Source organism: Podarcis liolepis (genome assembly GCF_965112155.1).
Source record: "Podarcis liolepis genome assembly, chromosome: 13".
Taxonomy (NCBI): domain Eukaryota; kingdom Metazoa; phylum Chordata; class Lepidosauria; order Squamata; family Lacertidae; genus Podarcis; species Podarcis liolepis.
Genome location: NC_139573.1, coordinates 14,859,005 through 14,874,756, shown reverse-complemented (window position 1 = coordinate 14,874,756; position 15,752 = coordinate 14,859,005). Strand labels below are relative to the sequence as shown.

General features: G+C 42.4%; 1 protein-coding gene and 1 long non-coding RNA gene across 3 annotated transcripts in view; both read left to right on the top strand.

Moving 5' to 3' along the window:
* Positions 1-2,186, top strand: part of LOC310691179 (uncharacterized protein) — a 29,588-nt gene extending 27,402 nt beyond the window's left edge. The window contains exon 3 of the mRNA XM_083470836.1: positions 742-2,186. Coding sequence (XP_083326962.1) covers positions 753-1,784 — 1,032 coding nt within the window. The 5' untranslated portion in view covers positions 742-752 and the 3' untranslated portion in view covers positions 1,785-2,186. The remainder of the gene's footprint in view (positions 1-741) is intronic.
* A 2,515-nt stretch (positions 2,187-4,701) lies between these two features.
* Positions 4,702-15,707, top strand: LOC310691208. Of its 2 annotated transcripts, none has more exons than XR_014518378.1 (4): positions 4,702-4,777; positions 6,448-10,134; positions 10,797-11,048; positions 13,957-15,707. It is a non-coding gene; the product is annotated as an uncharacterized lncRNA (long non-coding RNA). The 2 variants fall into 2 exon arrangements; XR_014518379.1 differs by having other exon boundaries at positions 4,706-4,841; positions 6,345-10,134.
* The last annotated feature ends 45 nt before the right edge of the window (positions 15,708-15,752 follow it).

The following is a 15,752-nucleotide window of genomic DNA, read 5'->3' as shown; positions in this document are numbered from 1 at the left end:
AGATATTCTGAGGTATTAGGCAGTTTCTTCCCATCACAGCTGAGACAGGAAATTAATTAGAACAGCAGTCACCAACATAGCACTTATGGGTGCCTGAGTGACCTCGTATGGTGCCCACAAAAGATCTCAGTAAATATCCCCTCAAAATCCACTGTCTCAGCCTCTCCTTAAGCTTGACCACATTTAATGGGGCTTGAGCATTGAATGACCACTCTCTCAGATGTTCTGAACAATGGAGCGATGCAAAGAGCTTCTCTTTGTGAGCAAGCACAGCAGTGATGGATACAGGTGTTTTAGCCACACTGAGCCTTCAAAAAAGCATTGATTTTCAGCAAAATCTTGGTCCTTTGTTTCTCAAACAGCCATACCCTAAAGTCACTGGGCAAACTGCTTTTAAAACTGATCAGCCTGTCAAAGGCAATATTATATTCCTTGGAAGGGGTGGGTGGGTCTCCTATCAAATGAATAGAGAAATAGATAGAAAATATGTCTTGACAAGCAGAAGATTTTTGGTTCGTCTTTCAAAGCATCTCACAATTAATTAGTAATCATTTACCTTTGGGATTATATTTGGCACTGGCAGGTATATTGTGTTAAAGCATTGAGACAGTTTTCCAAGACGTCAGCAAATTCTGTTAATTATTTCATTTTCATAAATAATAAAATAAGTAAACAGAGTAAATAAATGATCAATTTGTGAAATCTTCTGATCTAACTGAATACACTGCTTTCTTTTCCTAGAATCAAGCACCATGCCAGAGATAGTCCCTAAGAACAAAGCCCCAGGGGTTGATTTCTGTGGGGTAGATGAATATTACTACATTGTCCGCTCCGACCTGGGCTGCTACATGAGGTCCACCAATTTCCACAGGGGCAAAGACCTCGAAGTGTTTAGCCTGCACAGTTCCTGCATGGGAGGAGATCACTACTTAGCCCATCAGGACGGCCTATTCTACATCATCAAAGGAGACAACTATCGCCGTGTCAGCAACATGGATAAAGACCTAGATGCTGTAGTATACAGCCTGCATCCCAACTGCCGCGGAGGGGACCATTACCTCTCAGCCTCTAGATACTTCTATATCATTTTCCAGAAAAGAGGTGTTTACCGTATGGTCACTAATATGAATGAAGATAAAGATGCAGTTGAATACACACTTCACCCTGCTTGCAAGGATGGTCTCTATTACTGGGGCGTCAGAAAATACTATTACTTTGTAAAACCTGTTGATGAATGGGGCATCCAGTACTATAAAAGCACCAACTTCCACGAAAATCTGAATGCTGAAACATTTTCCTTCCATAGTGATGTAGTGAATATGCTCCCTGGAGGAATGGCTATTACCTATGGTCCAGCTTATGGTAGATGGGAACCTATCAAGACCATCTCCAACGACTCTAGCACTCCCATTGTATGGAATAAGAAGATCACCAAGAAAGTGGGATACAACAAGCAGAAGATGACCAGTGTGGAGCACAACTGGAAGATTTCCATGACTGCCACATATCAGTCGGGTGCGCTCACTGAAGCCATTGCCAAGTATCAGTTCTCTCTCACTGCTGAGTATGGTGGGAAGAGGGTCAACACAGAGCAGGAAAACTGGAATGAAGCCACTGAGATCGAAGAAGCTATTAGTGTAACCGTGCAGCCCAATGAGAAGATGTACATATGGCAGTTTGAGATGGGCTTGGGCAAGGAAGCGGTCTTGTTCTGCCGTGATATGAAATTTACGAGTGATTCTACTCCACCTACAGATATTCCTTTGCCATCTTCCAATAAGTGAGAAGAAAAGTGTTAGGCCAAAAGGCACCCTCTCTATTATAAAATTTGATTGATTACTATGGGCTAATATTTAGACAATATAGCTCTTTCATGAGTTAAGAGGGAGTTAGATGAGTAGTATATAGAGATGCATAAACTGAGATTAATGATTTCTAGACATATTATATACTCTCATATAGACATACTAATCTCACTAGGCTACAGCTAGAAATGCATGTCCTAGTTTGTGCACAATGCAGGTGACCCAAGCTGAATGCCTTCTAGGTAAGCTACTATTTCCTGGTCTCCATAAATCCCTTTGCCAAATTTGTGCCTTCATTTTGCTTTGTACCTGCTGAACTTCTAATCGTGTTCCACTGTTGTTATACAAATCAAATAAAATGAAGAATCAATGGTTTAAAAATATGTGCAATGCTTGTTTCACACTTGTGACAAAATGATTTACAACATATATAGTTTATAGTTTAGTTTATTATTTCTACCCTGCCCATTTGGCCGGGTTTCCCCAGCCACTCTGGGTGGCTTTCAACAGCACATTAAAAACAGAATAAAACTTCAAACATTAAAAACTTCCCTAACCAGGGCTGCCTTCAGATGTCATCTAAAGGACAGGTAGTTGTTTATTTCCTTGACATCTGATGGAAGGGCATTCCACAGGGCGGGCGCCACTACTGAGAAGGCCCTCTGCCTGGTTCCCTGGAACTTCGCTTCTCACAGTGAGGGAACTGCCAGAAGGCTTTGGCGCTGGACCTCAGTGTCTGGGCTGAACAATGCGGGTGGAGACGCTCCTTCAGGTATACTGGGCTGAGACTGTTTAGTGCATTAAAGATCGGCACCAACACTTTGAATTATGCTCGAAAACATATTGGGAGCCAATGTAGGTCTTTCAAGACCGGTGTTATATCGTCTCAGCGGCTGCTCCCAGTCACCAGTCTGGCTGCTGCATTCTGGATTAGTTGCAGTTTCTGGGTCACCTTCAAGGAAATAAACAACTATTTGCCTTTTTGAAGACATCTGAAAGCAGTCCTGTTTAGAGAAATTTTAAATGTTTGATTTTTTTGTGCTTTTAATATTCTGTTGGGGGCCAGCCAGAGTGGCTGGGGAAACCCAGCCAGATGGGCGGGGTATAAATAAACAATAACTCTAACCATTGGCCATGTTGGCTGAGGGAGTTAGTATACAACTAAATCTGGAGGGACACGTGTTTTAAGCATGCTGCTGGCCTGGAAAAGAATTGTGAGAGTAAGGCTCCTTCAGGAAGTTGGCTTGGAGGAGCAAGGAGTCAAGTGTTGTGGCCAGAGCAGAGAGAAGGAAACTGCAGAAGCCCAAAGGTTGATCGTGATAAACGCCTTTTGTCAAAAACCACATCAAACATTTATGCAAATACAAGGAAGAACATAGAAGTGTTTGCACTGTGTTTGAGTTGAAGGCTGGGTTTCTTTGGAAACGGAGCAGAGATTTCTGTAGAAGAAGACGTTTTAATAAAGCCGGCCAATCATAGGTAATAAAACAGGAGAGCACTTTTGTGTGTGTTTTTAAAGGCCTAGAACCATTGGCTCAGAAAGTACAATCCAATGGCCCCTACATTTGTTGTTGCTGCCCCTATTTTCAGACATATCTCCCTAGTAAAATGCTGCTCCCTTTGCTACTGTTTGTCATTGGGGGCACTTTCCTGGTAGCTGGAGGTGCCAGCATTTAACTCCTTCTTTAGCCTCTTTATCACCTTCTGTACATCCACTCAGAAGAAAGATCCATGAAGTTCAATGGTACATACCCCTTGTCCACGATAGCAGGCTAATTTTCAGTGGCTAATGGATGCTTCTTGACTACGCCTTTTTTTCCTAGGGAAGGTTGGGCAGTCTGTGGCCCTCCAAGTTTTGTTTTTGGACTCCAGTTCCCATCAGCCCCAGCAAGCAAAGCCAAAGATGATGGGATTTCTAGTCCAGCAACACTTGAAGGGCCACAGGTTCCTCATCATTGCTCAAATGCACACGCATGTGAAATATTCTTCAAGCGCACAAAGGCACCGCCATATTTTACACACTGCAGCTTCCAGGATACATTTAAAGCCACCTAGAACATAGTACAATTTCAATTTTTCTACTACATCTTTGGCCAAAAATTTTGTAGCATAAAAAGTAGAAGGCTTCCTTCAGCAAGGCATAACCCCATTTTCACCTGAGAAAGTCGATCTCCTGGCTATTTGCTCGCCTCTTGCCATTAAGGCTCTTAACTTGGAGGCATTAGAGTTTCAGTGTGATGTGTTGGATACAGGATCAGACTTAGACAGGGAAATGCCAACTCAAATATTCTATGCCCTAAAATACAAATAAACAAGCCTCACCACCACCACTGCTTCCATAATACTGGAAGCCCAGATCACCCAATGAAGCTAGATGGTAGGAAATTCAGGGCAGGCAAAAGCAAGCACTCTCTCACAGAGCACACACTGAAACTCTGGAATTTGCAGCCACTAACTTGGACATCTTTAAAAGGAGATGGGGCAAATTCAGGGAGAATAGGTCTGGTTGATCGCTATGGTTAACAGGATAAAGGACTACACTGGCCTTTCAACCAACCCAGCATGGGTCTTTTGTGCTTCTTATGATACTAACAATGGTTGATTTCAGTTCCACATTTCAGAGTTAAAGTTAGTTGTGGCAAGTCAGCTGTTACAAGCTTCTGGTACCTGTAGTGGGTGGTTGGGGAATGTTTGAGATGAAGTGGCTACTCAAAGAGTCTCTTGACCTAGGAATGAAGGTTCAAAAGTAAGGATTTCCTCATTCCAAACTGAGCTAGGGCACAGCTGTGTTGGAAGAGATCCATTTTTGTAGGAAGAAAGGAGTCACGGGGCCACTTGGAGAGAGATTGGGCAAGCTCTAGAATATAAAAATGATCTATCTAAGCCAAAGTGACCAGAGGAGAAAGGCAATTCCCATCCAGCAGATTGGTCTTCTTATCGTCACACCTGCATTATTATATTTTATTCTGAGGGTAAGTAGGAAATCATTATATTCTATCTTGTGCTGTGATATTTGCTTCCATGTATTCATCTTTAGTGGAGAGAACCCGGTGGAGGATGGAAACCTTGTCTCCTCTTGTGCCCTTTTATAGCAACATAATTTTCAGAAATCAGCAATACCCCCATTCGTTCTACCTGCACCTCTCTTGGCAGCACAGCTTTTCTGCTTGTGGAACGGGGGCTTTGAAACCATACAGTCAGGTGTGCCATTTTTAGTTGAAACTTGTTGTGGAGAGAAGGTAATGGAGATACAGTAGTACCTCGGGTAACATACGCTTCAGGTTACACATGCTTCAGGTTACAGACTCCGCTAACCCAGAAATAGTGCTTCAGGTTAAGAACTTTGATTCAGGATGAGAACAGAAATCGTGCTCCAACGGTGCAGCAGGAGGCCCCATTAGCTAAAATGAAGTCACAAGCCGCAGTCACAAGTCAGTCCCATAAAATGAAGAACAAGTCACAGCCAAAAAACCGAAAAAGCCACACAAACAAAAATGCAAAAAAATAGCAAAAACAAAAGTTCCAAATATCACTGCTGTGTTGCAGTGGGACTCAACAGGAAACCTCAACAGGAAGCCTCTGATTAGCAGCGGGGGACTCGATTTGCAAATGGAACACACTAAACAGGAATCGGAACATGTTCTGTTTCCAAGGCAAAGTTCACAAACTGGGACACCTACTTCCAGTTTTGCAGCATTCTATTTCCAAGATGTTCATAAACTAAGCTGTTCTAAAACCAAGGTACCACTGTACACCACTTAAAAGGTAAAGGGACCCCTGACCATGAAGTCCAGTCGTGACTGACTCTGGGGTTGCGGCGCTCATCTCGCTTTACTGGCCAAGGGAGCCGGTGTACAGCTTCCGGGTCATGTGGCCCGCATGACTAAGCCACTTCTGGTGAACCAGAGCAGTGCACGGAAACGCCGTTTAACTTCCCGCCGGAGCGGTACATATTTATCTACTTGCACTTTTGACATGCTTTCGAACTGCTAGGTTGGCAGGAGCAGGGACCAAGCAACAGGAGCTCACCCCGTCGCGGGGATTCAAACCGCCGACCTTCTCATCAGAAAGTCCTAGGCTCTGTGGTTTAACCCACAGCGCCACCCGCGTCGCAAACACCACTTAGGTACTCCTTAAATGTAGAACAGTTCATGCATTCTTAACTAAGGAAATAAACCCTACTCAATGACCTTTTTTGGTGTTGGGAACATTCACCATATTGAACCACCAGCACCCCACCTGCAGGCTGTCTTGACACACATCCCCAGCCACTCTGGGTGACTCCCAACAGAATTAAAAGCACAATAAAACATCAAACATTAAAAGCTTCCCTAAACAGGGCTGCCTTCAAAAGTCTTCTAAAAGTCAGACAGTTGTTTATTTCCTTGACATCTGATGGGAGGGCGCTCCATGGGGCGGGCTCCACCCCTGAGAAGGCCCTGTGCCTGGTTCCCTGTAACGTCACTTCTCACAGTGAGGGAACTGCCAGAAGGCCCTTGGAGCTGGACCTCAGTGTCCGAGCTGAATGATGGGGTGGAGATGCTCCTTCAGGTATACTGGGCCGAGGCTGTTGAGGGCTTTAAAGGTCCCTAAGAACTAGTTGTCACTTTAACATTTCCCTTTTTATTCCTCCTCTCTGTAGTTTGCAAGACCCCAGCATGCTGGTCTCCAAGGTCTCCTGCTCATTACTGGCTATACTTCTTGGGTTTCTGATGGTGCAGTCATGTGAAGGACAGTCCCGAGAAGATTTTGAGTGGAAGCACACTGATTATCCAAAAAGCTACTCAACTTCCCACCCTGACACCTACTGCAAGCGGATGATGCTTCAGAAAAGGTTGACTCGATATGTTTGCAAGGACGTAAATACCTTCATCAATGACCGCCCTGTAAATGTGGTACAAGTGTGCAGAGGCAGAGGGATTCCCCATGGTAGTGACACCGATAGCATAGACTCCTTCGATATGGTCATCTGCAGATACACAGGTGGTCCGGCTCCTTATGACTGCAGGTACAGCGGCACACCTGCACACTTGCGCATTCGTGTGACCTGCACCGGCATTTACCCAACACACTATGTGACTCAAATGCGCTAGGCAATGTGTGGTACAACTCGCTCTCCATTTACAGAAGCCAGAAGTCTGAGGATGAGTTGGCTACAATTTTATTTTCTGTCATGCTTTCTCCTCAATGTATCTCTGCAACATGCCCACAATATAAGCTTTTACTGCTTTAATAGTTACTCACTTTCCCAGGGAATCCTGGCAATGTAGATCTTCAAGGAGCAGCTGCGGGAAATACTGTTGTATGACATTTCTTTACCCCTGTTCCATTATACCATGGATAAGCAAACTAAGGCCTGGGGGCCGGATCCGGCCCAATCGCCTTCTAAATCTGGCCTGCAGACAGTCTGGGAATCAGTGTGTTTTTACATGAGTAGAATGTGTGCTTTTATTTAAAATGCATCTCTGGGTTATTTGTGGGGCATAGGAATTTGTTGATTTTCCCCCCCTTCAAAATATAGTCCAGCCCCCCACAAGGTCCGAGGGACAGTGAACCGGCCTCCTGCTGAAAAAGTTTGCTGATCCCTGTATTATACCTTCCCAGTTTCTCACCTTCTCAGTTCTCCCTTTCCCAACCAGAAATAGTGAACACACACACAAACACACACACAATCTGAACCTCTTTTAACCTGGAGAGGCATTGCCCATGACCCCAGCCTCAACTCCAAACCCTGAAAGTGACACAACAATTCAAGAGACTTTGAAAAATGCCGAGCTGTTACTGAACTAATTAAAGCAGCATAAAGATATTTATGGTTGGGTTTATGGTCCACACATTGCGCAAATCTGGTGCTGCCTGGTTGGGACCTGGGACACCAAATCTCCATTCAGCCATGAAGCTCACCTTGAGGCAGTCACTATCTCTCAGTCTAACCCACGGAAACCCACATGTGAAATTACATGCTTGCGTCGTGCCTTCAAGTTGTGTAGCTGGGCATAGAATTATATGTGCTACATTTATATCTGGGGTGGGGGACACACAATATATTGTAGATGGGGTGGGAAGATTGATCAACTAAGATGAGCTTCATACCAGAGACTGGTTTATACATCAGTTTCTAGAGAAGGGAGAGAGGGTGTTGTGTGGTGGTTAGTTTAGAGGGTCAGATAAGGATTGTGAAGACTTCAAATAATCACAGACATCCCCAGATGAGCTTTACACAGAATTGTTCTGAAAATATAATGGAGGATGGGGGAACAACCAATGTCACCTTGGGCTCCCTGGAGGAAAACAGGCGATATAAATGCAATAAATAAATTAAATAAATGTGGGGTGGATATGGATGATCCCATTCCATCTAACTTGATGGTGCAATTTTACTTCCCCTCTCTCTTGTTTTTATCTGAGGACATTGCAGAAACCCACCTGTGAAATTCCAGGCTTGCGCCATGCCTTCAGTTTCCTCACCTCAATAAAACTTACCTTGCCAAACTGGAGTCCAACGTTATTTACTCAACCCTCAGCCAGAATTATAGGGGGCAGTTGTGGGGAAAGCAGTTGGCAGTTAAAGGGATTGAGACATCATTTCTAAGGGGGCCATTGAAGGGAGGCAGGAGAAGGCTGAGGAAGTATCTCAAAAGTCTTGATTAGAAAGCTGAGCCTTTCCATTATTTCACATTTGGCATATAGCACACTTACCCTTGTACCAGTGTGTGTGCATTGCTGCATAGAACCAGACCCTAAAACCACCTCTACTGGGTGGAATGTGCCCTCAAACTCTGACAATGCTGTTTGCTCACCTGAATAGAGGCAGGAAGGAAGGATTGGTGTATGTGTGCAGAAACTAGGCTAATGTACAAATATAAAATCCACATCTGTTGCTCTTCTGACATTGGCCTCTGGCCTCGCCCACCACTCAGGGCCGGATTTAGGTTCGATGAGGCCCTAAACTACTGAAGGTAATGGGGCCCTTTATATGTTCAGCTGTCCTTTGTCAACAACAAATTGTCGCTGTTTTTTTTGTGTTGAATATATGCTATATGGTAATTTATGGACCTATATAAAGCCATTTGCACTTAACAAACTATGTATTTTATTTATTTCTTTATTTTTTAAAAAGCTGAATCGAGACATTCCACCCATGCAAAAAGGACACAAATAATTAAATGCCCAGGGCCTGCTGAAAAAGTCCATTTTTGCCTGTTGCCTAAAGATATGTAAGGATCACATCTGGTGAGTGCGCTCTGTAAATGGGGACCCGCCACTCAAAAAACCAATTCTCGTGTTGCCACCTTCTGGACTTCCCATGGAGTGGGAACACGAAGAAGGTCCACAGATACTGATTGCAGAGTCCAGGTCAGTTCAGAGAGACAGACCTTGAGGTATTAAGGTCCTGAAGCACATTAGAATTTATAGGTCAGAACTAGCACTTTGAATTGGGCCCAGAAACTAATTGGTAGCCAGATGGCCAGGATTGGTATGATATACTCAGACCTCCTTGCAAAAGCAGATCTAGGTGAGTGTGACCGATTCAAGGAGCTTCTGGGGTGTCACGGCAGATGCCAAAACTATGAAGTCCAACGAAAGGCAAGAGGCGGGGAACACCAGATTTTGGCATCACACAGGACACCACTGAAATTTGAGATGCCAAGGTCCGCCACTGCCATCTTGTCCCGGTTAGCAACCTGGTAGCCAAATTCTGCACCAGCTGCCATTTCTGAACCATCTTCAAAGGCAGGCCTATGTATAGTGAATTGCAGTAATCTAACCTAGAGATTAACGGAGCATAGACAACAGAAGTTAGACCATCCCTGTCCTTGATTCAGACTCTGGAGTCTTCTTCATCAACTGGGTGGCCTTGAGAAAAGTACCCTATCTCAGGTTAGCCCACTTCACTGGGTTGTCATAAACATAAAGTGACACAGCTCCATGTACACTGATGGTTGGGGACCAGGCTATCTGTGGAATAGACTGCACTCATATGATCAGCATATGAGGCCTACCAGTAAAAGTTGCTATCTTCCCTCCCCCGGTAAATATATGTGGCCCTATCAAAACTAGTTTTTTAAAGAAAAAACTGCAGACTGCTTCTTATTGTTGCAGTCTTCAGGTAATCAGTTATTGTCCTATGCTTGAAGAATTATTGCTGCTTCTGATTGTAAATTATTATAATTGCATTGATACCTTACTTGCCATTGTTTTCAGCTTTATATGTGTTTAAAACATTTATTTCAGTGATGTCGCCTATCAGTAATGCCCACACAGTCACCTCAACATTTTGAAGGAGAGAGAAAGAAGGAAGGAAGGAAAGAAAGAATGAGCTCTAACAGTTTATTCCTCATTCCAAAGGTGTTAAAGAAGGATAGAACGTTTTTTATGTATGCAACTACAGCAGCAAGAATCCTTATCGCCAAATATTGGAAGATTCAAGATTTGCCCACACTGGAAGAGTGGCAAACGCAATTGATGGACTACATGGAGTTGGCCGAGATGACTGCCAGGATCCGAGATTTGGGAGAAGAAGCATTGGAGGAGGACTGGAAAAAATTTAAGGACTATTTGCAAAAATTTTATAAGGTATATGAACTATAGGATTTTGCATGATTTGGAATGTTAGCTCCAGCAATGAGAGTGGAATACATATGAAATTAGATAATATTAATGAAAGAATCAATGTTTAAATGGTCAAAATGATAATATGTTTGCTTATAGAGTAAATGGATAATAAGGGATTTAAACTTAAAATGCAATTGAAAGTACAAAAGAAACACATGAAACAAGGTTATAACTTGCTGATAAATTTATTATCAAGATTGCACTGTGCGGGAGATGTGGGGAAGTTCGATAGAAAATTGAAATAAGTTGTTGAAATAACTTGTCTTTTTTCTTTTCTCTTCTTTTCTTTTTTTTCTTCTTCTTTGTTTGTTCTATACTGTATATCTCTATCTGGAAAAAATGCAATAAAATTTTTTTTAAAAAAATTAATAACAGTTTATTCCTCATTCCACTGTATTTCTCATTTACGGGAAGCTTTGGAAACATGCAGCCAATGGTGCAATTTTCAGATGAAAGCCCTCTGTCCTCCTTTCACCATCTATATGTTGAAGGGCTTGATTCCCCCCCCCCTCTTTCCCCCTCATCCTGGCCTAACTGAAACCTATATAATAATTCAGACAGCAGCTTGAGATACACTTGCTTCCAGAGAAAGTGGCATCCTGTACCTTGAGACTTCTCTGAACTTGGGTAAGTTGGAAGTGGACATTCACAAACTTGTGCCTGCTGTTTTACCCTTTAAGGAAACTGAACTTTGACTGTCCCATGTTAAGGAAGCTTTCTCTTCTTTCTTTAGTGGGTAGAGTTGAAAGGATTTTTTTCTCCCTAACTTTCTCTCTCTCTCTCTCTCTCTCTCATTTCTGAATTGCCTTTTGTATGGACCTCAAGCCTACCATAAAAGCAACTAAAAATATTTTTTTAAAAACAGTCCAGAAAACAAGGAAGCATATTTACTAATGGATATATTCTGTTGGGGCTCCTGACAGTATCGCCAAGTTTATGACATCTGGCATCTTTATTGTGTGGTCTGTTATTTGGAAGGACTGTGGCCCAGTGGCAGACCACATGCTGTCCATGCAAAAGGTCTCAGATTCAATCACTGGTGTTTTCATCTTGGACTAGGAAAAGACTCCTGCCTGAACCTCTGGAGAGCCACTGCCAATCACTGGAAAGAATACTGACCCAAATGGACAAATAGCCTGCCTTGTTATAAAGCTGCTCCCTAATGCACTGTCTTCCAGTGGCTGCCAGCACTGTGCTTGGCTTCTCTGAGAATTACATCTTTAATACAAGCTACCAAATACCAAAAAGCTACTAATAGGAAGAAAAAATACAAAAAATAAGAAAATGATACATATTGAAAAGAAAAAGAAAGAGAAATAGAGAAATCAAAAGGAAAATAGAAAAAGTTGACTTCCTTCGACCACTGTACAGTTTATATGATTCAATATCTTTAGTTGTTTGTAATCAATTTGCATTAATGGAGAGACTATTTCTTTACCTGTGGAATTTTTAATCTCTAGAGACTAAGCCAATTATAATTTTGGGAAACGACTTTCTTCATAAAATTTGTAAAGACATCCCATTCTCTCCTGATTTTTTGCATCTTTAATATTTTCTAGCAATGCAGTCCACCCATCTTAAATTAGTTGCAGAGCACTCCTACAGTTGTGGCTTATGTCTTGGGGTGAAGCCACCCACCTGGCGCTAGTATCAATACTGCTTTCCTGGACAGGGCTGGGACAGGGCAGTGGCATGGTTTGATCCACACAAGCAGATCAGCAGGAATACTAGATTGGTCCTGCCAGTGCCACCATGTGGCCAAAAACTCTTGCTGCTACCCTGCCCTGCTCCGAGCCCTTTCAGGTACGTAGCAGGAATGCAGGTGCCAGGAGGACAGCTCCACCCTATCACACGTGCTGTGGCTACTGCACATTGAGCTGATAAATCCTGACTCTGGGTTATAACAAAGCTTATAAGATAAATGTCCAGGGTATCACATGACAGTCTGTTCCTAAAGATACAGACAGACACACACACACAAAGATAGAGAGAGAGAGAGAGAGAGAGAGAGAGAGAGTGTACCAGAGCTGAAAAAATGAAAACAGAATAATGCCATTTGGATTTGAGGGTGGGAGATAACGTTTGTTTATAGAAAGTGGCTTCATAGGGTATTATATTGAAGTGGCTGAAGTGAATACTGTTTATATACAGTGGTCAGATGAAGAATCAGAAGTTCTTCCATTTCTGAACTTTATTTTTTCCCCTCCCTCTCTCTCTCTTTTACTCTCTTGTCTATTTCTTTTTCTTTATTTCTCTCTCTCTCTCTCTCTATGTCCCCTGCTTTTCTTTCTCTCTTTTTTTTCTATGTTCTTATTGTATTTAGATCAATGTTTTAGTTTTGGACAAAAAATGAGATATTGGATATTTCTCTTTATAAATCCTAATAAAATGTATTAGGCGCAATCTGGGGGAGTCTTAATCTCTTCTGTCAAAACCCCAGGTTGACCATAATTTACCCATGGGGGAAATTTTTTGGTAGTATTCAACTAAGTACCACTCAGAGTTAGTCATACTCATTAGTTTCATTGGGTCTACACTGAGCAGGACAACTGTTGAATACCACCTTTTATTTGGCTAACATATAAAGGCCAATCTGCTTAATTTGCACTTTTTAAAAGAATATGTGAATAGAAACACAGAAAGTTACACTTCTCTGAATTTTGCAATGCATTTCTCCAACCAGAAATGCTTATATTACAGAAATGCTCATATTAGGGTGAAGTGCACATATAAAGGCATATATTCATGAAAATAACATGTAAAAATGCATTATATTAGAGAAAAGTGTTTTGAAAGAATGTGCATTTTAGGCAAAACTGCAGACAAAAATGTGTATGTTAGGAGAAACTGGTGCTAAAATGCTGCTGAATGTTCTTGAGGGCTTTCTAAATAAATAAATAAATTGCAAACAAACGTGGAAATGCGGAGAATGGAACTTAAAGTTGGGGAGGGGTGAGAAACATCCCTATCCTGGCGGAAATGACTGGCAGAATCCGAGACCAGGGAGAAGAGTCGGTGGAAGAAGATTGGAAGAAATTTAAAGACTATTTACAGAAATACTGCAAAATTAATGAATGTTAGAATGATGTCAGAATGAAGTTAAGTGGTTTTAGCAGCAATGTTATAAAGGTGTATGTAAAAATGGATTGTTAACAGGTGAGAATCTAAAGTTATAATATATTAAGTTAAAGGATTAAGATAAAAACAAAGAGGGAAAGGAATTGCTGAATTAACTAACTGGACTGGAATACAAAAAAGGGAGGTGTGAGGAAGTCAGGGAAACAAGTAAATGAAATGTAAGGCATGGAAAGATTGATTTGTTTTTAAGTGTTTTTTATTTTTTCTGTATTCTGTATTTTTTCTTTTCTCTGTTTTTCTTTTTTTTTAATCTATGTAACCTTTTTTTGAAACCTTAATAAATATCATTTTTTAAAAAGAGAGAGAGAAACATCCCTATCCGTGCCTCTTATTTTATTCCTGAAGAAATTCGCTCCTTGCTTTAAAATATCCCCCTCTTCTTCCTTCTGCTCTATAGATTCAACAGCCCCACCATGATCACCACCAAAGGTTCTTGCTGGCTGCTGTTGCGTTTGGCCGTCCTCCTTGTGGCTCTGCTGGTGCAGTCCAGCGAAGGAGCAAGCTACTGGGATTTTGCGAGCAGACACATTGATTATCCGAAAACTGCAGCAAACAACCACAATGCCTACTGCAACTTGATGATGGCTCGCAGAGCACTGAACAGGCCGGTCTGCAAACCCACCAACACCTTCATCAACGGCATTCCTCGCTCCGTCCAGGCAATCTGTGGCAGTGGGGGAACTCACTTCCAGGGCAATTTATATACCAGCAGGAGGCGCTTCCGTATGGTCGTCTGCCGCAGCACAGGAAGTTTCCCCAACTGTAATTATCGTGGCAGGGTGCAGTCCATGCGAGTCCGTGTAGGCTGCAGAAATAGACTGCCTGTTCACCTTGACAGATTAGTGTGATGCAACCCACCATTCATCCACAGGAAGCAGAAGTCTGAGGACATTCTGGCAACCGTTGAATTTCCCTTTGCTTGCTGCTTTCTCTACCGCTTAACTTTGAGGGCATACCCACACTGCAGGCTTAAAGTGGATTAGCAATAGTTCCTTCCTACCCTGGGAAATGTAGACCTGAGAGGAGGGGGCGGGGGTCACTAACGAATATTTATGGGCGTCACTTCTTTGATCATTCAGTTCTTTTTCTTTGCTTTCTGCTTTTCCTACAATGTAACTCCACAGTGGAGGTTTAAACCCAGTTTAGAAATAGTTCCTTCTCCCCAGGGGCCCCTGGGGAACTGTAGGTCTGAGAAGCGGAACTAGGGGAATTAAACTGTTCCTTAGTCAGATCTTTTTCTGTGTGGTTTTCAGGGTTTTGCCAAAGGTGGAAAGATGCCAAAGAGGACGGCACAACTTTTGCACTTTTAGTGGTTGGGTACTAAAAAGAATAATCACAGAATGTGTAGCTCATCATGAAAGCTAGAACTTCTGAAATTCCCTCTTTTACACAGTGTGTAGGACACCCTGCTGTTATCTCTTCATCTCCTCCAGCATCCCTTCCTCAGCACCCTCATCTGAGAAACATCATGCATTTCAAATGAGTCAATTTGTTCACTGAGAAACTGAAACAGGGGTGGAGAATCTGTGGCCCTCTAGTGGCCATTTGACCTTAACTCCCATCAGCACAAGCTAGTATGATCGATGGTTATGGATGATGGGAGTTGTGATCCTGCAATACCTTGAGGGCCACAAAGTTCCCCAATGGCATTAACCCTCTGCTTCAACCAGGCATGCATATTGCTTGATTTCTGTATGCATCGTTACTCCCTAGCAGTGACTGGAAGCTGAAAGCATGACCTTCTCCTTCCATACAGATACACTAGGGAATGCTGCCTGAGAGAAGACATTCTCTGTGACAGTCCCTAAGGTGTTAAATTCCCCTTTCCCCACAGGGATGTTTCTGACACCTATATTACAAAGCTTTCACCTTTGCTGAAGACTCATCTCTTTGCCCTGGTTTTCGAGACCTGAGATATTTGTTTTTAGGATTGCAAATTGTTTCAAATGGTTTTAATCCTTTATTGTTACATTGTGGATGGTATATTGGGACGATATGATGAATGGCAGGCAAGAAATCAATGTTAATAAATAACACTTTCTCCTACCTCCTCCAATCTTAGCAAATATGTATCAACTTGTAGAAGCCTTTACTATCATAAGCACCCTTGCTTTAGCATGCAATAAAATGAATTTTTGCAAATGCAAATACTGAAACGGTGTTTCTGTGACTGAGAAGTTCTTAAGTGTGAAG